The 25,092-nt window shown below is 37.5% G+C and overlaps 1 protein-coding gene across 1 annotated transcript; it reads right to left on the bottom strand.

Moving 5' to 3' along the window:
* Positions 1-13,429: 13,429 nt before the first annotated feature.
* LOC131322060 (endo-1,3;1,4-beta-D-glucanase-like) lies at positions 13,430-21,379 on the bottom strand. Its single transcript, XM_058353167.1, has 7 exons — positions 21,102-21,379; positions 17,442-17,463; positions 15,827-15,974; positions 15,320-15,410; positions 15,088-15,177; positions 14,804-14,904; positions 13,430-13,806 (listed from the first exon to the last, which is right to left on the bottom strand). Exons 1-7 carry the CDS (start codon positions 21,250-21,252, stop codon positions 13,666-13,668), a joined length of 744 nt encoding a protein of 247 aa, XP_058209150.1. The 5' UTR covers positions 21,253-21,379; the 3' UTR covers positions 13,430-13,665.
* Positions 21,380-25,092: the final 3,713 nt, after the last annotated feature.

The raw sequence follows: 25,092 nt of genomic DNA, 5'->3' as shown, positions 1-25,092 counted from the left end.
GGTTTAGGGACCTCCACAACCGAACCATCGCCACTTATGCAGTGGAAGGAAAAATCCGGTTCAGAGTATTTAGGCACGGCTAATACATGTTGTCTTTGGATAGAAAGATTGAATTTCGGATCGGACGTTAAGAAAGCCCAACGCTTCGATACACACATGAATCGGAGAATAGACTTAACTGGTAATCTTGAGAGTATCTGAAGGACGAGCTCTTCCGGAACGTCTGGAAATTGGGTTTCTGGTATTGTTTCGGTTTCGTCTTTTCTTCCCTGCGACATCTTATTCCTTGAAAAACAGTTACTAGACATGATCACAGTGCCACTAGGGGATTTGCTTGAGATTAGACTAGAACCCTTGCTTCATTAGAGAACAATTATTAGCAATTAAACAAGCAAGCAATTGGATCGATGCCGCAAGTTCTCGGGGGAGTATTAATTTACACTTACCACATTGGACCTTGGGCTAATTTACACTAGAGCCCATATTGTCAACACACTAATATAATATAGAATTGAAGGCCCATTGAAAACATAAACATTTACCCCAGATACAAACAATATTTTTATGGTCCCCGTACAAAATTACAACAAGACATTACTTTTAACAGGGCAGAGGGTATTGGATAGTGGGGTTCTATGGGAAAATTTTTCAGTGCCGAGCGGGTACCACGTAGTGTCCGCTCGCGCATCCGAGCCGTCCATATTATATTTGAATGGTTCAGATTTGAAGAGAGAAAATGAGAGGGAAAGTGTTGGGGTGAGAGGAGAGAGAAGATTTCTATCCGAGCCGTCCAAAAATGTATCGGATGGCTTGGATGTGCCGAGCGGGTACCACATGGTATATACCTGCTCAGCACTGAAAAATCTCTCGGTTCCATGGCAAGCTCCAAGACTGCCCGAGCTTGGAAGCTGCAGATGATCAATGCATAAATATTACAGCACTGTGGATTCCAAACCGACCTAAAACTAAGAGATTAACCAAACATAAAACAACTAAAAACCAAATTAATAGTACTAGAATCACATATTCTGCTCAGTATGCTTCTTTAGTGGGCATGATAAACATTTTCTGCCACGGTCAGTATTAGTACTTGAATCACTGCGCAAAGAGAATTCAAATAGAAAAGACTCCCAATTAGTCAACTGATCAAAGGTATGAAAAACTAAATGTGCTGCAACACAAACCAGATCAATGGATGAAATAAAGTGTTTCCGAAAGCAAAACTAATACTCCAGTAAGCACAAAATTAACTTAAAAACTCCATACCTTTGCTTCCACTTGCTTGTACTCTTCCTCTTCTCCGTAGTGGCTGGGAGGTGAAACTAGACTTCGACAATCATGGCAGCTTCAATAAATTGACTATCCTTAGGGCTTGGAAAAACCCCTTTTGATTTTTTATTAAGATCCCACGCCAAAATCGTGTCAAATTGAGTCCCCCATTGATATAGCAATATCATATCTTTAATACAACACAGTGGAACCAATTTAACTTTAGAATCGAAACCATCAATCACGGGTATAATGAACAAACTCGTCCAAGATTCCTTTTTGCCATATTGTTTCATAACCAGTACCTCCACTTGATAATACTCATTACTGTTCGTTGTACATCGAGATAAAGAAAGGCATCCATTTAGAACTCCCATACCAACCATATCAATATATTCACTTGTTCCGTTACACTCAGGCATCGGAACCTTCCCAAAATTATTTGTCTGCGGGAGAAAATAAACAATCGCATTGGCCGGTGAGAATTGATCATCTATTCCGTCAGTAACCAACCAATGCAGGTGTTCATTGACAAGAGCACATGACACTATTTTCTTATATTCAGGGAAGCAAATTTCTGTCCACGATTTGGTTCTGCAACTTCCAACCATACAGACCATACAGGCTTCACCAATATCTCTAAACCACGTTACTACCTTGTAGTCATCCGTAGAGGAGTCATAACAAAGCCCAGAAACCATTATCAAGCCGTCACGATTACAGCGCAAGCCCTCGTGTGAAAGCACTTTCTTGCAACATCCTGTGAATGGATTCCACATGAACAAGTCCTCCCCAGCATTTAATAGCAAAAACCCCTTACAAGAACCCCCAATTCTCACACGCTGAGCAAATTGTAGTGGCTCTGGCCTTGGGATCTCCATTACCGAACCATCATAATTTATACAGTGGAAGGAAAACTGAGGTCGATAAAAATGAGACAAAACGATTACATGTTGTCTTCGAACAATTAAATCGGATATTAAGAAACGCCAACTCTTTGAAACGCACCGGAATCGAAGAAGAGACCTAATTGGTAATTCCGAGAGTATCTGAAGGAGGATCTCTTCAGGAATATTACAGCCTCGAAATCGAGTTTTTGGTTTTGTTTCCATTGCCTCCGTTCTACCCCACTCAATCTTATTCCTTGAAAACACCGTACGTACAATGTATAAACAGCAGAAAAAGACTGAAGGATCAGAGAAGGTCCAAACGACTGGACAAGATGAAGGTTCTCTAGCCCTAGAGCTGTCTGGTGCTTTTATAAGTAACGGCCCGTTGAGTCGGTGGGATTTCTTGCGGGCTACGTTGGACCCGAACACATAATTCAGAGGGCTGGCCCTTTTTTTAGGCTCTGTCTTCAAATTAGTCCCCTTGCATATTATTGCAACGCGATATAGTCCTGATTCATTTTTTCGGACAAAAATACTCTTCGGGTCACATACGTGGTTTGCGTAGTTCATAAACAAGTCACTATGCAACATCACAAAGCCTATCTAGGTTCGGCAATAATATCTAGGGTTGATGAAACCTAATCTAATTTTTCATTTTTTTTTTTCATTCAACCCCTGATTATATTCAATCTAAACACAAATTGTAGTAAAAGCTTCCGTCTCCGTAATTTTTCCTCCTATCAAATGTGCTTAACATAAAATATTGAGAAGATATACTTTATACATCAGTATCCGATGATCCTGATATTTGGTGTGACAAAAGTTCGATCAACGAGTCATAAAATGTGAACAATTTGGATCATTGAGAAGGGTTCTCAAACAACCGAACTGCATCGTCCAGTCTTTTATCAAGGACCGGAGAGGATCCTCCTTTAATAGACCGAAACAAGTGTGGTCAACAAGGATGGATGCGGAATTTCAAATATGGGTGAACGGATACTAAAATCTATTTTCGTCATGTATGAAAGTTGATATCAATTTATACCGATACGCCTACAATGTAGTGCATCACTGCTCATTTCAAAATTTCAAATTGTTTAAGCCAGTCTTAATTTTTTTATTTTTTTTTACAGATGCATATAGTGTAGTGTGATTCTAAAGAAATATTGAAATTTGATTAGGGCGTTAGCTTGGAATTTAAGAGTTTGCCCCCTTTTAAGCTCACAAGTTTGAAACCTCTGAGCTCCTATAAATTCTTATGGAATCAATCTATATGGGGCATTGTCCTGGCTTTAATCGGACTCCTCTCTAATAGATGGAGGGATTGGGTTTCAAGGAATTAGTTGAGCTAGTCAAGACAACCAACCATAGTTTTTAGTTGAGCTAGTCAAGACAACCAACCATAGTTTTTTTTTTTTTAAAAAAAACACTACTACTTTTTTAATGAAAGCAAAAAATTTGTGCTTTGGACTGGAGAATTAATAATAATTTCTCCAATCACTAAGAGCATCTTGAAGGGAGGAGGTATACTTGATCGAGAAACCTATGGCCATCGATTGGGTGGCTATCGATTATGTACCGACGGTCTTGCAAGGCCAACTCTGGGACTTGCATGGAAAATCTGAGTCGTTCAATAATTAAAAAAAAAAACGAGTGGGCACATGAAGAATCAACTCAATTTGTGTAGGTGCTCAAGATTACAAGATCTTGAAATTTGAATGGCAAATGGAAAGATTGGATCGAGCACCTACACAAATTGAGCTAATTTTTTGCGTGCCCACTCGGGTTTTTTTTTAACTATTGAATGGCTTGAATTTTCCATTCGAAATCCGTAGTGAGCCCCACAAGGCCTTCGGTGTAGAATCGGTAGCCACCCAATCGGTGGCTGTAGCAAGGTTCATACTTGACACATGAGTTATCAAAAGAAATAAGGTTGTAGTGACACAAGTATCAAGTTGAGGAGTCACTTTGAACATGAGCAATTCAAGGGACCTTCAAACTTTTTAACTTTTTATTTTTACTTTCATCACTTTATAAGAAACCCACTTTTCCAAACAAAAAAAAAGTTCAATTATAAATGATAAATGTTTTGAGATGGAAGTTTGAAGAACTATTTCTCACTCTTCAAATTTGAAGCGAGAGAGAGAACTACGCCAAAAAGTAACTACGCCCCCATTGCAGTAGCAATACCGTATCACTTATATAACACAACGGAACCATGATATCACCTCCATTAAACGTAGATATAAACAAACTCGTCCAAGATTCCTTTTGGCCGTATTTTTTCATCACTGGTACCTCGATTATGCAAGCAGGGGTGCTTGGCAGGGGTGCCGAGCACATCTCGGCCGTCCAAAAGTGTTTTGGACGGCCCAGATGTAAAGGTATCGAACGGATTTAAAAAAAAAAAAGGAAAAAGAAAAAGATATTTCGATCCGGGCCGTTGATTTTGAAATGAACGGCCGGATTGACCGCTCGGCACCCGCTTGGCAGGGGTGCCGCTCGACAGGGTCCCCGGATCCGTGATGATTATATTATCTAGATTGCTTATTGTATACCGAACCAACGAAAGGCATCCATTTAAAACTCCCAAACCAAGTATAATATGATTCCTTGTTCCGTCACCCTTGGGCATCGGCACCTCTGCAAATTCATTCGTCTGCTGAACAAAATAAACAATCTAAGTAGTGGTCTGGTGAGAATCCTTCACTCCTTTCTGTCCACAATTTGCTTTTGAAGCTTCCAACCATACAGAGATGACCTTTTCTGATTACTACCTTGTAGTCATCCGTAGAGGAGTCGTAACAAAGCCCAGAAACAGCAATGGAGCCGTAGAGATCGCTCAACGGCTAGTGTGAAAGCAATTTCTTGCAACATCGTGTTAAGGGATTCCATAGGAACAAGTCATCATTAGCGTTTAATAGTAACATGCAACCCCTTACACGAACCCCTAATTTCTTTGATACGTTGAGCAAACTGTAATGGTTTTGGTCTAGGGATCTCCATTACCGAACCATCATCATTTATACGGTGGAAGGAAAAATCCGGTTCATTACAATTAGACACGACGGTTACATGTTGTCTTTGAACAGAAAGATTGAATTTCGGATCGGATATCAAGAAACGCCAACTCTTCGAAACGCACCTGAATCGAAGAAGAGACTTGACTGGTAATTTTGAGTGTATCTGAAGGATTATCTCTTCCAGAACCTCCGAAAATCGATTTTTCAGTTATGTTTCCGGTTCCTCTGTTCTTCCCTGCACCATCCTAATTATTCCTTAAAAAACTGTTAGACATCACAGTGAAGGGAAGTGCTACAATACACACCCCTTATTTGGGTGTGTATCATATGCACCCTCATTGAAATACACTAAAATGTTATGATTCCCAAAACGTTATGAATGTATTACTCAAAAGTTACGAATCATATGATGAAAAGTTACGAATTTTTAGTATAAAAGTTACGATACGAAATAAAATGTTATGAATGATCGGTTCTACAAGTAATTTTTTTATGAGGTGGCACAATATGAACCACACAATAGGTGCATATGGTACACACCTTAAAGGGGTGTGTATTGAAGACTTTTCCCACAGTGAAACTAGGGTTTTTTCTCGTACTGGACACAGTATAAATATAAGGGCCTGCAAGGTTTTAAACTCATTTAATGGGAAGAGAAAATCTTATTTACGGAGGAGCAGTAAATAAAGTTTTTGGTGCTCAATCTCGGCCGTTCAAGAGTATTTTGGACGGCCGAGATTGCGCAGAGCTTCCATGGGAAATTCATATATTTGCGCATGCAAGTTGCAACTGCTAGGGTTTAATTATATATGCTGGGTGATTTCAAGAGTTGGGCTGGTGACTGGTCCCTAGGTGTGTAATTTATCCAGATAATTGGTCCATATTTTCAAGAACACTAGCTCAATCTAGAAAATGCACCATTAAAGAGTGACCCACACTTTAGTACCTAGACTAATACGTAAATAAAAAGGTTCATACTCCTTAATGAGAATTAGATGCAGTTATTTGGATTGGCCCGTAATTTTTTGTGGGCCAATAAGTGATCGAAACAGTATTGTTTTTTTGTGGGCTAATTTTTTGTAGGAACCAATAAAAAAATATTTTAAGAATAATTAGCAGTATGATGATTATTCTTAGAATGTTATTCTATCGGTTCCTATAATAAATAAATAAATAAATGCCTCAATCCGATATTGGTAAGGGCTTTTCAAAATTCGTAGGACTTTTTCAAAATGCACAATACAACGTTTCTAATATATATAATCAAGTCCATTGGGCGATTGTTGTCTAGTCATTCCATACCCTACTTCTGTTAATTTTGTAGAGGTCGTTAAGAATTTGTTGCGGTAAAATTCAGACTGGTCCGATATGAGAAGCATATGATCTAACAAACACTTTTGATTTTCGGAGTATTTAGAAAATAAACTGCAAGTCAAATTTATCTTGATCAATGTTGTTGCCAGTATCCCGATCAATCACATTTTTTTCCATATGTAAAATGCTTAGCAATCGAAAGTGGAGTGAGAGCAGTTGACCTCTCTTACATGCTCTTATGCACATGGACAGAGTTCGATCTCCGTAAACCCCATCTTCCTTCCCCAAGTCTCCTAAGATAGCTTAGATTAAGATTAACGAATGGCAAAATAAAAAATTTGCTTAGCATCTCTAACAAAACACAATTCAGATCATGATTCAGTCAAGGGGCACTACAAGTAGTGCTCTTGGAACAACATTATATGAACCCGGATGAAATTCATTTAATTAGGAAAAATGGAAATGAAAAATCCACTTGCGAAACTATAGAAATCGATGTATTTACATAACTTTTTTGTGTTACGAAAGTAGTACTCCGTACTATGAATGTGATTAAGCTTCGATTTATCTCCAGAGTGACTAGATTGACTATGGGATGGCATGAAAAAACAGAGGTCTTTGGTCTTCCGAAGAAAAATTCAAGAGCCGAGACGTTTGATCGGTAAAACCAGAGATAAAGAGATGCCAATTTTAAGAACTTATTTTCTCAAATAGATAACGAGGGACATAAGTATTCACGGAGGCCAATAAGGCACACAAAACGACAGGAAGTTAAGCCGTTTTCAAAATCGAAACTTGAAAAAATAACGTCTTTTCTAAATTCAGGCACGTAATTGTCACAATAAGTCGGTATTTGTGTATGATGGAAGTGTTGTCTTTGCTCGGCGATAATAACCACTCGGAACCAATCAACTTCAAAACTTCCATACCTATGCTTCCACTTGCTTGTCCACTCAAGCCTGAATTTCCATGTACTCTTCCTCTTCTCCGTAGTGGCTGGGAGGCGAAACTAGACTTTCGACAACCATAACAGAGTCTATATATTCACTGTCATTAGGGATTGGAAAAAGCCCTTGCGATTTTTTATCAAGACCCCATGCCAAAATCGCGCGAATTTTGGGCCCCCAACGGAAACGCAATACCATATCTTTAATACAACACAGCGGAAGCAATTTAATCTTCCAATACGAAAGAGTAATTATGGGTATAACGAACAATCTCGTCCAAGATTCCTTTTCGCCATATTGCTTCATCACCAGTACCTCTATATCATTATACTTGGTGCTTCTACACTGAGCCAAAGAAAGGCATCCATTTAAAACTCCCAAACCAACTTTAATCAAACCAACTTTATCCGAACCAAGGATACCAGTAGTATGTTCTCTTGTTCCGTCACAATCAGGCATCGGCACCTTCACAAATTTATTTGTCCGCGGAACAAAACAAACAATCAAGTTGGTCGCTAGTGAGAATGGATCTTCTCCGATATTGCTTTCAGTAACCAGCCAATGCAGGCGTTCATCGACAAGAGTACTTGACACTATCTCCTTATAGTAAGGGTCGCAATTTTTTGTCCACGATTTGGTTCTGCAACTTCCGACCATACAGGCCATGCCGGTTTCACCATCTCTAACCCACGTTACTACCTTGTAGTCATCCGTCGAGGAGTCATAACAAAGCCCAGAAACATCCGTTATTGAGCTGTCGGAATATTGTTTCAAGAACTCGATTGAAAGCACCTTTTTGCAACATCCTGTGAACGGATTCCACATGAACAAGTCCTCCCTAGAATTTAATAGTACCAACCCATTACACGAACCCCCAATTCTCAGACATCCAGCAAATTGTAATCGTTTTGGCCTTGGGATCTCCATTATCGAACCATTATTATTTATACAGTGCAAGGAAAACTCAGGTCGATAATAATGAGACGCAACGATTACATGTCGTCTTTGAACAGATAGATTGAATGGTGGATCGGATATTAAGAAACGCCAACGCTTCGAAACGCACCTGAATCGGAGAAGATACCTAATCGGTAACTCCAAGAGTATGCGAAGGATGATCTCTTCAGGAACGTCTGGAAATCGAGTTTTTTGTTCTGTTTCCGTTGCCTCTGTTATTCCCCACTCCATCTTAATCCTTTGAAAAATGACACTGGAAACGACAATGTTGGTAGGGTTTTTTTTTTTCCTCGTCCTAGAAACAGCCTATAAATATAGGAAATGGCTTGTTTACAGTGCAATTCAAGTAATCGCAACTGTCCGTTACGTTTTTAATGGTCCAGATTTGTTTTGATACTTTTACCGGTAATAAAATTCAAAAGATCTGAACCATTAATTGTCAATATGAACGGTTCAGATTAGACTGTACACGCGGATCCTAAATATATGGCTGAGGACTTCCGTGGGATATTGAATATTGGTGGATGCAACTGCTAGGGTTTAATCAAGATTGGTAGTTTTAAGGCCCATAATAGCCTCTTTGGATTCTAATAGCCCAGTTTATTATTGAGGTTGTTTTGATGGGTCTATTTTTTTAAATTACAACTCTGTTATTCGATCCAAGTTATGCACGCATTGACTAATCTCTGAAGGATCAATTCTACCATCCACCAGCGGAGATCCGATTGTTAGAAAAATACTTCTGTGCTTTATGAGCGTTGTGCCATATCTCAAAGAAAGTGGTTATCCAACCTCCAAGCTTCTAGCCTTGTGGGTCTGGAGGTGGGAGAGCTGCAGCAGCCTGCTGTCCCAGCCGAATGGGATACATTTCAGTCTCGCTTTAATGATAAAAAACGTTCACTTCGTAAAACTCATCGAGTAGAACAAGTGTACCAAAAATTAGGTCGATCAGATGTCATTAAGTGCCTGATCGGAACACATATAACTTGCCAATAATGGGTTCTAGTGGATTTGATCTAGTGTTTCAGATCCATTCTTTTCAAGATAAAACTGTTTCGATAAGGCTCTTAATGATATCCATTCAAGTTGATTTTTGGCACACTTGTTCAAGCGGATCCCATTCGGCCGGGACAGTAGGCTACTGCCCTTTTAAGGGGAAGCAGCTCCCTCGCCTCCTGTGGGTCTCGCACACTATAGTGAGAGGGTTGAGTAATATCTTGTTCTATTTCTATCGAGGCACTCTGGAGTTGTGTTTGTCCAACCCCAGCACCAATAAATCATACGCGTTTTGTTCTTACTAGTTACTACTTACTAAAAGCGTGATTAGCCTATGGTCTGTTTTGGGATATCATGACCGCAAACTTTTACATATCTTTTGATTGCGAAAAATTACTTTTGACCGCTAATAATTACTCCCGACCGTAAAGTTTGCAGCCATAAGCAAACCATTCATTTGATCATATTAAAAACTTGGATTATATATCAAAAAAAAAATACGGCCATAGGCAAACCATTCATTTGATACGAGCACTTGGTCAACAAACTAGCTTCATGTATAGATACTATGCTTCTTTTTCTTTTTTGAGTTTTGGTGTGGCAGAAATTGAACACTCATCAATAATCAAGATTCATGTGGAAAACTAATTAAGAAATGTACAACACGAGCAAATCAAGAAAGTTATTTACAGGAGTTTCGGATTCCGGAGCAACCTATCAGAAAATAAGCTGATTTGATTGAGACCCGGTTGGAAGGTTTCAGAAGCTCCAACTTCAATCTTGGCTAAATGATTTCTAGAGCTCAGCTTCATCTTCATCTTCGTCTTGGGAAAAATAGAGAATGTTACGTTCTTGGGGTTGGATTCTTTTTTCTTTTTCCAAAAATGATTGGAGTAATACTTATTACTGAATTCGAATTTTCTGCCTTCAGTATTTTTTTTCCCCCTCTAAAAGTCAGGCCGGGTTCCTCCAAGAGCTTTAGGGTTTTTTTTTTTGGTTTTAAGTTTTTTTGCATTTTTTAGTTTTGCGTTAAACTTTTGTGAATTATTGATTGATCTCAACAAGGGAAATCTGAAAAAGTTGAAAAAAATCCTTTTACCCTAACATTTTTGGAAATACCTAAGATAAAACTTTAAAAAACCATAATTTTTTTATAGTTTTCCATTTTGTCTCGACAAGACGAAATAATAATCCAAAATATTGACACAAAATTAACCAACGGAAAAAAAAATTTGAAAAAGAACAAAATTCATAAAGTCCAAAAAAACCCCTAAAGCTCTTAGAGGAACAAGCTATCACTATTAGCTTTTGGGAGTAATTGTTGGGATAAATTATTCGTCCCGATAGGAAAAATTGAAAAATTAAAAAAATATGGGCCGAAGTTGAAAAAATACATATAAGACTGTATTGTAGAGAAAAAAAATCAATTGTTAGGTATTTTTTTGTCTTTAGTCAAATTATTTCTTATTTTTTGTCATAATTTTTTACTTTTAGACTTCTCCCATCGAGATGAATGATCAATCCGAAAAATAAAGCTTAAATGTAAGAAAAAAATATCAAAATAAAAAATAAACATAAACTCACCCAAAATGTCCAAGACATTGGGAGAAAAATATTTTGGACCAGTTGCAAGATTTCTAAAAGCTTTTTTTTCGATTTTATTTGAATGAAATAATAGAGGCAGGCCGAGCCCAATTCAATCCAATAAGTCCAAGTGGCCCTCTTGAAAACCCAATTGCAAAAACTATTGTGTATAGTGATCACGTTTTCAAAATTTTGCGGCTAAAAATAATTCTTTGCGGTCAGAAGTAATTCTTCGTGGCCAGAGTAATTCTTCGACTGCCATGCATAATAATCATGCTTTCAAAATTTTGCGGCGAGGAACAACTCTTTGCGGCCAAGAGTAATTCTGTGCGGGCACGAGCAATTCTGTGCGGCCACGAGTAATTCAATGTGGCCAAGAGTAATTCTTTGCGGTCAGGAGAGTAATTCTGTGCGGTCAAGTGCAATTCTGCACCGCCAACAATTCTTTGGCCGTAATTCTTTGCGGCCAGGAGAGTAATTATGTGTGGTCAAGTGTAATTTTGCGCGACCAAGAACAATTCTTTGCGGCCAAGTGCAATTTTGCGCGGCCAAGTACAATTCTGGGCGGCTAATTACAATTATGAGGGCCAAGTGCAATTATGCGCGGCCAAATGCACTTCTGGGCGGCCAATTGCAATTATGCGCGGCCAAGTGCAATTATATGCGGCCAAGTGCAATTATGCGCGGCCAAGTGCAATTATTTGCGGCCAAGTGCAGTTCCTCGCGTCCAAGTGCAATTATGAGAGGCCAAGTGTACTTCTTCCCGGCGAAGTGTAATTCTGCGTGACCAATTGCAATTATTCGCGGCCAACTGCAATTCTTTATGGGCATGAGTAATTCTCTGTCGCCACTTGTAATTCCTTGCAGCCACGAGTAATTCTTCGCGGTCAGGAGTAATTTTTTGCGGTAATAATAATTTTTTATGACCAGGAGTAGTTCTTTGCGGGCAAGAGTAATTCTTCGTGGCCATAATTCTTCGACCGTCGTGCATAGTAATCACGCTTTCAAAACTTTATGGCAAGGAATAGTTTGATAACATCACATGAATGGTTTCCTATGGCTGTATCCTTTTTTTGATAATCCAAGTTTTTTTATCGGATTCGTTAGATAGTACTATGTTCATGCAAAAGTTCAAATTGATCGAACACAACAGTTCGAACACACCATCGAATAGCGCACGAGGTCTCATAACCTATTTTGATGATTCGAGATGTGCATTCTATAATTCCTGACATGTAAATCATTCATTCAAAAATCATGTTATAGTCATTTCAAATTAAAGATGAAACTTCAGAAAAACTCAATTGGGTACAAGTTTGAAGCCTCCAATGCCCTTGTAGTCAATGGCCTATTTCTTGTTCTCCGGTCTCGGAAAAAAACAAAATGATTTGGAAAAAAACACAATATGAAGTAAGATATCCTATGGAATATTTTTCTATGTTCATCTTTCTAATATTCATCATTAACGTTCCATTATAAATAAGATTTTGCTAGCTTCGTATGGAAATGTTTTAAAATAATTTAGTCATATCAACGAGATTAGTGAGAAAAGTAAAAATTTGTAATAAAAAAATAGAAAATCACTTAAGGCGAAAATGATCTGCGATAGGTAGATGCATTTGATTACTTTGTCTTATTTTTTCTATTTTTATATCGGACTTTTTTACTTTTCTACTTTTATGACTTATCTAATCAAGACGAATAAATAATCTTTAACCATATATGCAAAAGTAATGAGAAATTATTTTAGATTTTTTTTTTCAGAAAATGACGCAGTAATAAAGTTAGGCAACAAGAAGGAATTAAAGGATTGTCTGGAGGTCAATGCTTGAACTTATGAATTTGTTTCCTTTTCAAGGTTACAGGTTTGAAATCTCTCGGGTCTTGGTGCACCGTCACGTGATGTCTCCACACTCTTCTTCATCACACATTTTTGTGGAGTTGATACAATTAGTACTTGACCCCACAAAAACTTACTTGTGGTGGATAAAGATGTTAAAACATCACGTGACGGTGCCCCACTGAATAATTTTACGGTACGACGAACACTATTGCAAATAAATGACAGTATGCAACTCATAATCCTGAGGTGTGCACTCTGCAATGATTTTGATTGAAAGAAATAAAAATCACTCTGCAAGGATTTTCTGGCCCTAAATAATAGAATGATTTACATACGTTTATATTATTTTCTAGGTAATTGGTGGAATTTGTAATTTTCTTATTGCAACACAATGTTCCAAAAGTCGCTCGGCGCTAATCAGGCGGTCGGCCACCTTCAATCTTCAAGGCCTAGTAATCAGCGATTAATCAGCGCATGGCAATTAGTCGGATAGGCCCCGTCAATAATTAATTCCAATTTTTAGAACACTGCTGCAACATCTACATACATAAATCTAAAAGGAATGTGATATTCACCTGTCCTTTACCCCTTCCCTGGTAAAATATGTAAACAAGAAGACAATGCTTTCATAAATATCAAAGAACAGAACAAAACAACAAACTTAGCTTGTGAAACCCACACCAGTACTTATGACTATATGAGCATTACCTAGAACATTTCCTCTATTGCACCTCTCTGCAGGGTTCATAGACTTCCCCCTCTCTAATAATGGACAAAATGCTACCACACCATCAAATTATTCTGCCAAGGAAAGTAGACATACATCTGTATATGTATGTTTTTTACTGAACATATTTCACAAACCAGTTCAACATATCCTCATGTGCCTCATCTGCACACTTCACAGCCACTTCATCTTCATCCTTGTACCTCACCGTCCATCCGTGTTCGACCCCCGGGAATATCTTCACAAAGCTATCAACCTGTGAAGTAAGCAGAAGTCGTTAATTTCTCAACTGGTCGCAAAATTGATGATTTTAGGAGGAATGGGGCCAAATGACTACACCGAAAACAAATTCTGTGACTCTGTGGACGAAAACAACTAAAAGGAACCTTTCTTCGCTATTCCAAAAACAAAAACAAAAAAAAGCTAAAAGGAAATCTCAGCATCCTGTATTTCATTTTCTTGTATTTCCTAGACCTTAAGAGTCCTTTTTATTATATTTGTTGTGTTACCAATATATGTTTCTGTTTCCTGATAAAAAAATAAAAAATAAAAAAAACCCGTACAATTTCTGAATAGGGTGGATAGAATCAAATCAAACGAAGCAAATTTCATCGTATTTGAGGAAAATCAGACAAGAAATATTAAAAGGAAATGATGGTAACCTTCGAAATGCACTGAAATTATCATCCAATCCACCTCACAATAGATCCTAATCATGTAGCTCAAACCAATAGCACATAATATGATAAAAGAGAATGAAAGCAATAAAAAAAACTTCCGTCTAGAAAATTTAAGAATGACTCATTAGTCACGGAAGAAGGGAAGTAAACCACTAAATGTAAACCCCTATGAAGCACAGGTACTTCTAAAACCCCACCATACTCATACCCGTCATACTGGGTACCAATACTAGCCATGACACTTTGTTCCTGGTACATGAAACACCTATCGGGATAATTCGCAATGATTTTTCCCGCACCCCGGCAACTAAGGGAAAATACCTATCGAGATATTTCGCAATGATAAGACTTCATGTTTCTATGCTTAGCATGATTCTGGGATAAAGAACTGAAGGGAAATACAGACCTCCCTTTTCAAAGTCAGTACTATTTTCAGATAAACTGGAAACATATAGGTATGGAAAACAATTACTTTACATTCTAAAACAAATCGAGAAAATAAAAAGATGAAATTCTGATGAAACCACAATTAGAAATGAAAATCAGAAGAGGAAATAATTTGGGATTGCCTACCTCAGGTTTGGCATTTAAGGCCTCCTCAAACTTCTTCAAGAGTTCCGGTGGAGACATTCTGTCAATCTCTGCTCCCAGTATTGAAATAGGAACCTTAACCGCTGAAAATAATGCCCACCGTTAATATTCTTCAAATCAGCACAAAAAAACTCCAAATGTTGGAGGTTTTCCGGAAGGAAATTGACTTCCACCTCATGATAAAATCACTTATTTGAAGTGCACTCTATCCTTAACCAACAAAAAGACATAAGAATTATGTTTGTGAAGGGTTCTGGGATACATACGCTGGACATCCTCCAAAGAAACAAATGATGGATGTAATAGCACTGCAGCTTGAATGTAAGCATACTTTCCTAGTTCCAAAACAGGCTTGGCTGAAAAATGTCCACAGAATTACAGTTGAAGCAAAGCCACAGTGCAAACGAGTGACAAATATATTGGCAAAATACGTTTGTGATATATGTATTGATTGCAAAAACGAAAAACATAATAACATTTCTCTAGAAACCATCTCACCTCCCCAGCAAAAGCCTGCAGCTCCGATGCTGGTTATGCCTTTACTTTTTAGAGCTTGAATTACTGGTTTTGCATCTTCAAAACCTTTATCCTATGAGAAAAGTAACACTATTTTCAGCAACTAGTGGTATAGCACTCCTTTTCAATAAACAGATTCAACGCGCCATTAGATTATTGCAAAACTTGAAAGCAGGCTTCCAGAATTTGACTGTATTTAGAAAGGAAAAGAAGAATACAAGATCTCTTAGAGAAACATACATCGTTTCCAGCTATGAAATAAATGATTGGGACAGCTGAATCGCCCAAATGTTCTCATCGGAAGTATATATGTTATTTCAAACAAGAGAAAAGGAAAAATGTATGCTTATCAAATAAAAAAAGGAAAAATGTATACCATGGTCCATGGACACCGCAACAGAGAAAAGTAATTCCATATGACAATTCTGATCCTAGATTGAAGTCAACAGCAGTTTACCAGTATATGATATGATTAAGATTACGACTAACCGGTCCGTGATCGTTTAACCAAACAGGAAAAGGCTTCTCGGCATTTTCCAAAGGCCTATCGGCATTTTCAGGCACATAAGGATCTCCATAAAAGAAGTCAGGAACGACCACATAGAAACCAGAAGCTGAAACTTTGTCAGCAAGTTTCCTGTAGATTTGGAAGGTTGTGACATGAATTTCAAGATATATAAGCAGTGGCATGTAAAAATCCTATCCACACAATTCTAATGACACCACAACTAAATAGTGATCTGTATACAACACCACAACGATACTGTGTCAGTGTATCAATATGAACTGCCATATCCCTTGTGCAAAGAGTGTGAGGGCAATAAAGTGCAACCTTGATGGACCAAAAAGTCTTTATACCAACTCAAAGGGACATACAACAGCCTATGTCAGCTCATTGCAATCATTAGAAACGAAAATCCTCTAGCATACTATAACTTGTTCAGTTGTTTGGATGGATAGACGAGGTGAGAAATGAAAAGAGTACATACATACAAGGTCCATCTCTCGCAATTTCTCACCAAACATGGCAAGATCTTGAGGAACCATAGTCCTTGATCCAAAGGGCCAGTAAGGGATATGCAACCGCCAATGTCGGCTCAGTGCCCCCATTACTGAGGATCCCACCATCAGATACAAAATATCCACCATAAGTACTTCGGAAGCATATAGCTCCATCAAAGCTCGAATGTCTAGAATCTTTTGCTTGATGGTAATGGCTAGTGATTTACTTTCAAAGACTATCAACCTGCCAGTCCTCCTCAGTTCGGGAGGTGTGTGCAATGGAAAACCCTCAACTACCACTAGACGCATAATTCATCATTAGGTCAAGCTGATGCACCCCTTTGAATCATACAGACTATTGCTCCAAATCTATACCTCGAGTTGTTTAATTTTTTTCCCCTCTCTTGAGCTCCTAAGCCCAGAGTTATATCTCCAACCTAGTATCTCTCTCTTAAATCAGTTTTCTTCCCCTTAGCGAGCCTCTACGATGAATTGCACGTAGAATACGCTACATGTTGACAACCCTTCAGAACAAATAGTGCTAAATATTTCAAGCATCCAAAGTTAAGCTCCCAAAATGATCGGAGGAGCCGGAAGTGGTCTCATCATATTATCCCACGGGACCCACACAACTAGAGACTCGTGAGCTCAACCTTTCAAACTTGGAGGAGAGTTTTTTCTGATGTTTGAAAGATTAACTGAAATATAAAGGAATTATCCAATTTAATGTCTCCAACTACTAAAGGATGTTTAGCACAAAAGTTGCAAGTCTAAAACTTACTCCTGGTAGTACTAAAGAACTTATAACAAATAGTGGCACAGAAGGAGAATGATGAATGATACAAAGCACATGTATTATGAGGTTCAAAAAACTATCAATTTTTTTGACAAAAGCAATGCCATGATCTCCCTAGATAAGCAAACAACAAGATTGACAGAAAATTAAAAGTGAATAAGCAACAATCCCTTTGGATGAGCATATGGAACTAAGAAGCAAGATAACATAATCAACCCATATTGAAGCAAATAAAAGGCAGAACAATGACTAAATCGGTTTAGCTTGTAACATATGCTTTGAGTGGCTGCACAGAATTAACAGTACCTCAATTTCGGAGCTTTATATCCTGCAGAATAACATCACCACCGTACCATGAATTAGACATAACAGTCAAACTAGTGCAATCATAGTGATTTTGATGACAGACAAAGATGACCACCCATAGGAGACATGAACGAAAAAACACACATAAGTATTAACAGTGCAAAGGACAGACATATTACTCCTAATAACTGTACATGCGACCTAGTAGTTCAATTGCATATCATGTTCAATTCAAGTAAAACAATAAGTACGATGGCTACGAATCATCATTACAAAAAAAAAATGGAAATTTACAAAAAAAAAAAAAAAAAGTCAAAAACAATTCGGGAATGAGTATAACAGATAGATATCACGGAAAAACACAACAATAACAATAACAGTACCCACGCAATCCCAATCGGTGGGCAAAGAGGGCTCGAGACAGGCCTATCGATGTATAAACGTACAAATTAGGCAATCCCTTTTGGGGCAGTAGGTGAGACTAAGGAACAAGATATTTGTGGTGTCTTTTAAAGATATCACAGGAATAGCTGCAGTAGAGTGTGGTGTTCCTCATCACACTGGCATACTCATCTCATAACACAATTACTAGTTAGTGGGTAATCGGTTGAAGATAGTGAGTGAAAGATTCCCTCCTACGAGGGAGTGTGACTTAGACAAAGATTCAGTCTTTTCCACATAGAGTGACTTTCTTGCGTCTTTTTTTGTCATGAGAAAATCTTGTGTACGGAGGTGTTATAAACAAGTTTACAGCACTTAATCGTGACCGTTCAAAAGTGTTTTGAACGGTCGGAATGTTAAAAAAACTTTTCCAGAGAATAGTTAAAACTTTTTTCTAGAGAAAAATTTCATTAAAATCTAGACCGTCCAGAACACACACTTTTAGACCGCTGTGATTGGTTGGTACTATAAACAGCACCAGGGCCGGCCCAACCCCAAGGCCCAAGAGGCCTGAGCCTTGGGCATCACAAAAAGGCGCACTCCACTAATTTTTTAATTTGGGCTTGAGTAGAAGTTTTTTTTGGCCCTATAGAAGAAAAAAAAGGCCCATTCCAATAAAAACCTACAGCAGCCCACATGATCCAGTAAGAGCCCAAAAAATTGCTCGATGGCCTTTTTGTAATTGAGAGATCTAAATTGTCTTAATTCAAACCCTTTCTCAGTTTCTCTAACAGTCACCGTCAAACAAAAATAAAAAGGCCCATTCCGAAGAAAAAAGGGAAAAAACGAAGAACGGATGGACGATCGATAATCGATTCTCTCACGTCTGTTGGTGATATCACTTTTTCACCAAACGAAGCGGGAACTGCCGATTGCCGAACTAGAAAGGGGCCGAAGGGCACTGTGCCACTGTATTCGACTGTTCGAGTCTTCGAGGTATATTTAATTAGCTACTGCCTTTCAAGAAATAAGAAACCAACTATCCTTTCAAGTTTCAATTAGACAATGGCTGTGCTTTTTGGAGAGAGAGAGAGAGAGAGAGTTTTTCTTTTGTTTCTGGGTCCATTTGAAAGAAAGCGAAAAGTAAACAAGGACAAAACTTAAAAAGAAGGTAGCCAAACGTGGCTAAGCACTCATGAAAGAAATATTTTTCAAATGGCTATGTTTAAACAAATTAAACTCACTTTAATGGATGTTCAAATCGGACTCAGGGGCTCTGCTGCCCCAACGGCACAGCAGCCCCTACCCACACCACCAAATCGTTGCTGTTTTGGTTTTAAAAAAATACTTACCATCGATTTGCAATTCTATGGAGCAGAAAACGTGATTATGAGAGTCTTAAAGATAAAATTTGACTATGTCTCTTCAGAATAATATGATCAGAATAATAAGATCTTCACACCAATTCAAACGAATTAAAAATTAGAGTACTTAATTTTTTAACTATATTTTTTAATATATAAATGGTCCCAAAGAATTAAATACTCAAAATTTCACTCCGTTTTAAATCAGTACAAAGATTTTGTTATTCTTATCATAGTATTCTAAAGGGTCATAATTAATTTTTGTTTATAGAGCTCTCATAATTACATTTCTGCTCCATAGGGTCCTAAATAAAGAACATATATTTAATATGAGAGCCCTAGAGATAAAAATAAATTACGACCCTTTAGAATAATATGATAAGAATAACAAGATCTTTGCACCGATTTAAACGGAGTGAAAACTTGAGCACTTAATTTTTTGAGACCGTTTATATATTAAAAAATATGGTTAAAAAATTAAGTACTCTAATATTTAATCCGTTTGAATGGATGTGAAGATCTTATTATTCTAATCATATTATTCTAAAGAGACATAATCAAATTTTGTCTCTAAGGCTTTCATAATCACGTTTTTGCTCCATAGGATTGCAAATTGATGGTAAGATTTTTTTTTTTAACCAAAACGTTGCCGTTTGAGTGGTCTGGGTAGGGGCTGCTGCGCCCTTTGGGCAGCAGAGCCCCACGTCCGTTCAAATCACGTAAATATCTAGTCGAGCTAGGTGGGAAAAATTGCTTATGAGAAGTAAGACTCTCTTTAATTAAGTTTAGTTGAGTAGTGATAGTGATATTAGGGCTTCTTTTATTCTCCAATTGATTTGAGCTTATTGAAAATTGAAATACAGGACCAGTATATACTAGTATAATACACACTGCGGAGTCTTAGAGTATATCTCTCATTCGCTTGCGATTTGCGAGGCTTCAAATCGGTAAGTATTCTCTTATTATGCAGAGCCCTAGTTGGTGGTGCTTAGATTTGTACGTATGTTGTTAAATGCAAAGCCCTGGCTGGTAGTGCTTAGATTTGTACGTATGTTGTTAAATGTAGAGCCGTGGCGAGTGGTGCTTAGATTTGTGTTGATTTAGTTGACATTAGTTAGTGTTGCCTCGAGAAAAAGAAGCTTTTCAAAGTTGAAATTGATCAAAAATTACCTTCGATTAATCATGTCACAAGAAAGACTAAATGGGTTAGCCATGTTATCAATTGTAAATGACTTGGTGAAAGAGATGGATTATACATATTTAATTGATAGTTTTGGTTCTAGAAATGCAAGACGAGTAATATTCAAGTGACACTCATGAGTTCTTGAGATAATATGTATTTGTCTATTTGGAGACTTTGTATTTTGTATTTGTATATAATGATTAGTAGAACTTTATATTGGTTTGGCTTTCGTGTATTGTGATTGTTGCTGTAAAAATTGTTAAGTATTAACTCTTTAACGGGCAAACTTTTTTTTATTGGCACCTAAAACCCTTGGGCTGCCACCTCCATGAACAAGATTTTCTCATGACAAAAGAAACGCAAGAAAGTCACTCTATGTGGAAAAGACTGAATCTTTGTCTAAGTCACACTCCCTCCTGGTCTGTTACTTGTGTCTGTTATACTTTTTCTATTACTCTCATCGATCGAGACGAACGATACGAGATAAAAATTTGAGCCAAATCTAATGAGAATTCAGAGAGAGAAAAAAAGACCGCGCCAAAATACGAGTTGGGTAAGCACCAAAAATGTCGGAAGCTAAAGCATGGAAGAAAAGAATGGGATACGAATTCAGAGAAATGATTCTTTGTTTAAGGAGGAAGCTAAAGCATGGAAGAAAAGAAATAGTACTACCCAGATCGCAAATTGAAGAGGAAATTAACAAACACAAAGCATGAGGAGTTGGGCGAGTACCAAAAATGTCGGAGAGCAGAAGCAAAGCAAGCTTGGAGTGAGGGGGCCCAGTAACATAGCACTTGAGGCCTCCAATTTCCTCCTCATGCCCTACGCCGCCAAAGCTTGAGTCAAGAGCTGGTGGATTTTCGCAGCACTGAGGACCTGACATCGCTTGATAGCTAGTTGGGGATGAAATGCAGTAGTAGATTTGTATTCAGTGGTATCTGGATTCTGGAGTTTATAGAGAGAAAGAGAGAGAGAGAGAGTTGCTGACGTGATTGAATACGTCCCGAACCATCTAGCTTTTTACTCCAATTGATTTTTATTGATTTGGGAACCCTTCTGGTCCTCCCTCCTTGTATGTTGGCAAACAGTCGGGTCGGGCCGAACCAAACTTTGTTTTCAATACTCGAGTGTGTCTCTGATTTTGTAAATGAGTCGAGCCCTTAAAAAATGATAAAATTAAATAGTCATCCTTTTTACTAGACTTATTTAGGTGTCCATTCTAAAGGTTTTAAATACTTATGTCCTCATTCTCAAAATCTACTGTTGTCCATTATACCCCTATTCATATATTATTATATATAGTGTCTACCTATTATTTTATTTTTCTATTAATATATATAATTAAGGATTTTATCATTTTCCTTACTTATAGTCTTTTCGAATCCCCCAATTACCGGGATTGGGTGATATCCCATTTGGAAAATATTTTGTACCCTATTGGCACCTAACCACGTGCAGTCGTCATGACCGGGATTAGGCAATATCCCCAGATTACATGATATTGATTTGCCACCTAGTCCGGGTGGCGCAAATCAGCCATGTCGTTTGAAATTGGTGGTCGTGGCTCCGGCGCCGCACAGCGGACGACGACTTTGTTGGCGATGGGACAAAATATCTTCGGTAGCTTGAAGAAGAAACAGATCATGGCGAGTGGCGACAGCGGCATTCTGATTGAGAATTCGAGAAAATCAACAGAAGATCGCTTTCTGATCTACAAACATAGAGTACATGTGAATCATTCTTTTCATTTACTACTGATAATGTGTATTTGTTATTCCAGAACTTGTTATCAGTTTCCATGGCACACAATTATCCTCCCCCACCAACCAAACCCACCAAAATCTCTATCGTCGAAGCCGGCAACGTCGGAATGGCCATAGCCTAGACCATGCATCCTCACCCAAAACCTTGCTGATTTAGATTACTTGTGCCGAAATTCATTGATTACCTGTGCCGAAATTTCTGTTGTAATTGATGGTATATTGAAGATAGGTTTTCATATTTTGGAAGAACTGTAGTAAGTTTTCGGTCAAAATGTTGGGATGCAACGAGTGTCATTGTAAGTATCATATTTTACAAAATTTGTCATGTTTCCCAAAATTGTCATGTTTGAACTCATTTGTATCATGTTTTGTTCATCAACCTCGATTGAAACCTACTTCTCAAAATTTGTCACGTTTTCTGATTCTTTTCATGTTTTTTATTTGATCATGTTTTGTTCATCTATCTCGATTGAAACCTACACTTCTCGAAACTTGCCATGTTTTTCAATTTTGTCATGTTTTTTAATTGATCTTGTTTTATTCATCTATCTCGATTAAGTTTTGCCATGTTTTGTGAATTGATCATGTTGTGTCATGTTTTCCGACTTACACATTCGTTTGTGTAAGAGTCGTGTTTTCTTTTTAGATTTTAGGAGAATGAAAATATGAGAAAGAAGATTAGGAGAGAGAGAAAATTCAAAAGATTAGGTGAGTGAGATGTTTGAAAGATGAGAGAGAATTGAGATAATTAGAAAAGATTTAAAAAAAAGGAGAGAGAAAGATTTAAAAAATTAGGAGAAAGAAATGGTAGTTTAGGATTAAATTGGATTTGAGGATAGAAAGATAAGTATTTAAACACATTAGGATGAATACCTAAATAAGTAGGATAAAAAGGATGGCTAATTAAGTTCCCCACGAAACAATTCTCCATATCTGTGTTCTCTTAAATTTAACATAAATCTTGAAGTTGATTTTATTTGAATTTTTTTTCCATTTGTTATTTTTGTACCAAAATATTTGGCTAAAAAGTAAAAAAGTTGTTATTTATCAAAATATTTGGATAAAAGTAAAAAAAAATTACTTTTGCAATTTCTCTCGTTGAGACGAATCAATAACCCACAAAAATTTGACACATAATTAACAAATAAAAATAAAATTCGTAAATTTAAGTTAAAAGTTGAAGAGGAGGACGCATAACCCTGCACGGCTGCACCGGTTGAGTTTTTATAATGATGACGTATTGGTTTTCCTTGTCGCATTATGTCCTGAAATCTTTTTATGAAAGGTGGAGTATTTTATTCCGCCGCGGTCCACACGTTAGCAACCGCGTGGGCACAGTAGTTGGGGTTGTTGGACGTATACGTACTACGTTTTGCAGCTTCGAGATTTTTTAAATGGGAAATGTTACGTACAAAGAAAATTTATTTCGAAAGTACCCCGAAAATAGTAATTAATGGTTGAGAATCACTTTGATGATTGAGTCACACATATCGAAATGAATCTCAACCATTGATTGCTGTTTTCGAGGTACTTTCGGAGTAAATTTTCTTTGTCCCTAGCATTTCTGTTTTTAAATTGATTTGGGAGCACGCCTGGTCCTCCCTTGTTATCATCAAAAAATAATAATAAAATTATGGCATGCGTTCTTTTGGCTTTTAACTTAAATTTAAAAAAAAAAAAATTCTTTATTTGAATTTTTTTCTCATTTTTTAGTTTTGCGCCAAATTTTTTTGAGTTATTGATTCGTCTCGATGAGAGGAATCGAAAAAATAAAATTTTGACAATTTTACTCAAGTATTCTGAGAAATAACTACTTTTTAGTGCAAATTTTGCTCAAAAAATGGTTATTTCTCAAAATACTTGGGTAAAAGTAAAAAAATTTTACTTTTCCAATTCCTCTCGTCTAGATGAATCAATAACCCACAAAAGTTTGACTCAAAATTAACAAATGCGAAAAAAATTCAAATAAAAACAAAAATTTTAAATTTAAGTTAAATCAAAAAGCCGCCCTCGGACCAAATCCTGGCTCCTCGTTAGACCAAATGGTCGCGAACAACACGTATTACTGACTTCTCAGTCTTAGAGCCCGTTCCAGAAACACAATAAGAACTTATTTTTTGTGTAATAAGAAGGCTTGTTCCAAAAAATAAGAAGACTGTTACTTATTTTGGAAGAATTTATATAGGTACCGATCGGCCGGGGAGGGAAATCGTACCGGCAGCCACGCCGGGCCGTCTCCGGCCACCGAACGGCCGATCCGAGCCATCCAAAAATTCTATAAAAAAAAATGAAGGGGCCCTCGCGGGAATCAATGGCATTCAAGGTGTGTAGGGTGCTTGATCCGAGCACCCCTTTTCTGTGTAGGGTGCTTGATCATATATACATGGAAAATGGGTGCTCGGATCAAGCACTCTACACACCTCAGATGCCGTTGATTCGCGCAGAAGCCCCCTCTCTTTTTTTTTTAGAATTTTTGAATGGCTCGGATTGGCCGTCCGGTGGCCGAAGACTGCCCGGCGCGGCCGCCGGTCTCCGGCGCCCATTATCATAGCAACAGTCTTATTTTTTGTATAAGACAACTTCAAACTCAAAAATCATGTGTTTATGCAAATAATTTTCCTATCACTATGGATCTTGTTTGATAGATCTCATTGAGATCTTTAATACGGTGCAAAAAAAATTGAATTTTTTTTTTCATTTACATTATTTTTGAGTTTGAAAATGTGAAAGGAACTTTTTATTTAGGTTTTGTGGAATGACCCTTCTTATTTTTGAATGAGAAGTGGCAAAATAAGTACTTATTTTTTAAGAAGATTTTCGGAACGGAGCCTTAGTTGACGAATATATGTTGTATTTTTGTGATATCATTTGATATGATATCACTTGAGTGATCCTTCCAAAAATTTCAAATTTTAGGGCACTTCAATATTATTTGTAAATTAAGAGTGTGTGTGTGTGTG

This window comes from Rhododendron vialii, chromosome 4a, assembly GCF_030253575.1.
Source record: "Rhododendron vialii isolate Sample 1 chromosome 4a, ASM3025357v1".
NCBI lineage: Eukaryota > Viridiplantae > Streptophyta > Magnoliopsida > Ericales > Ericaceae > Rhododendron > Rhododendron vialii.
Note: the sequence above shows the minus strand (reverse complement) of the source record. Positions and strands in the feature narration are given on the sequence as shown.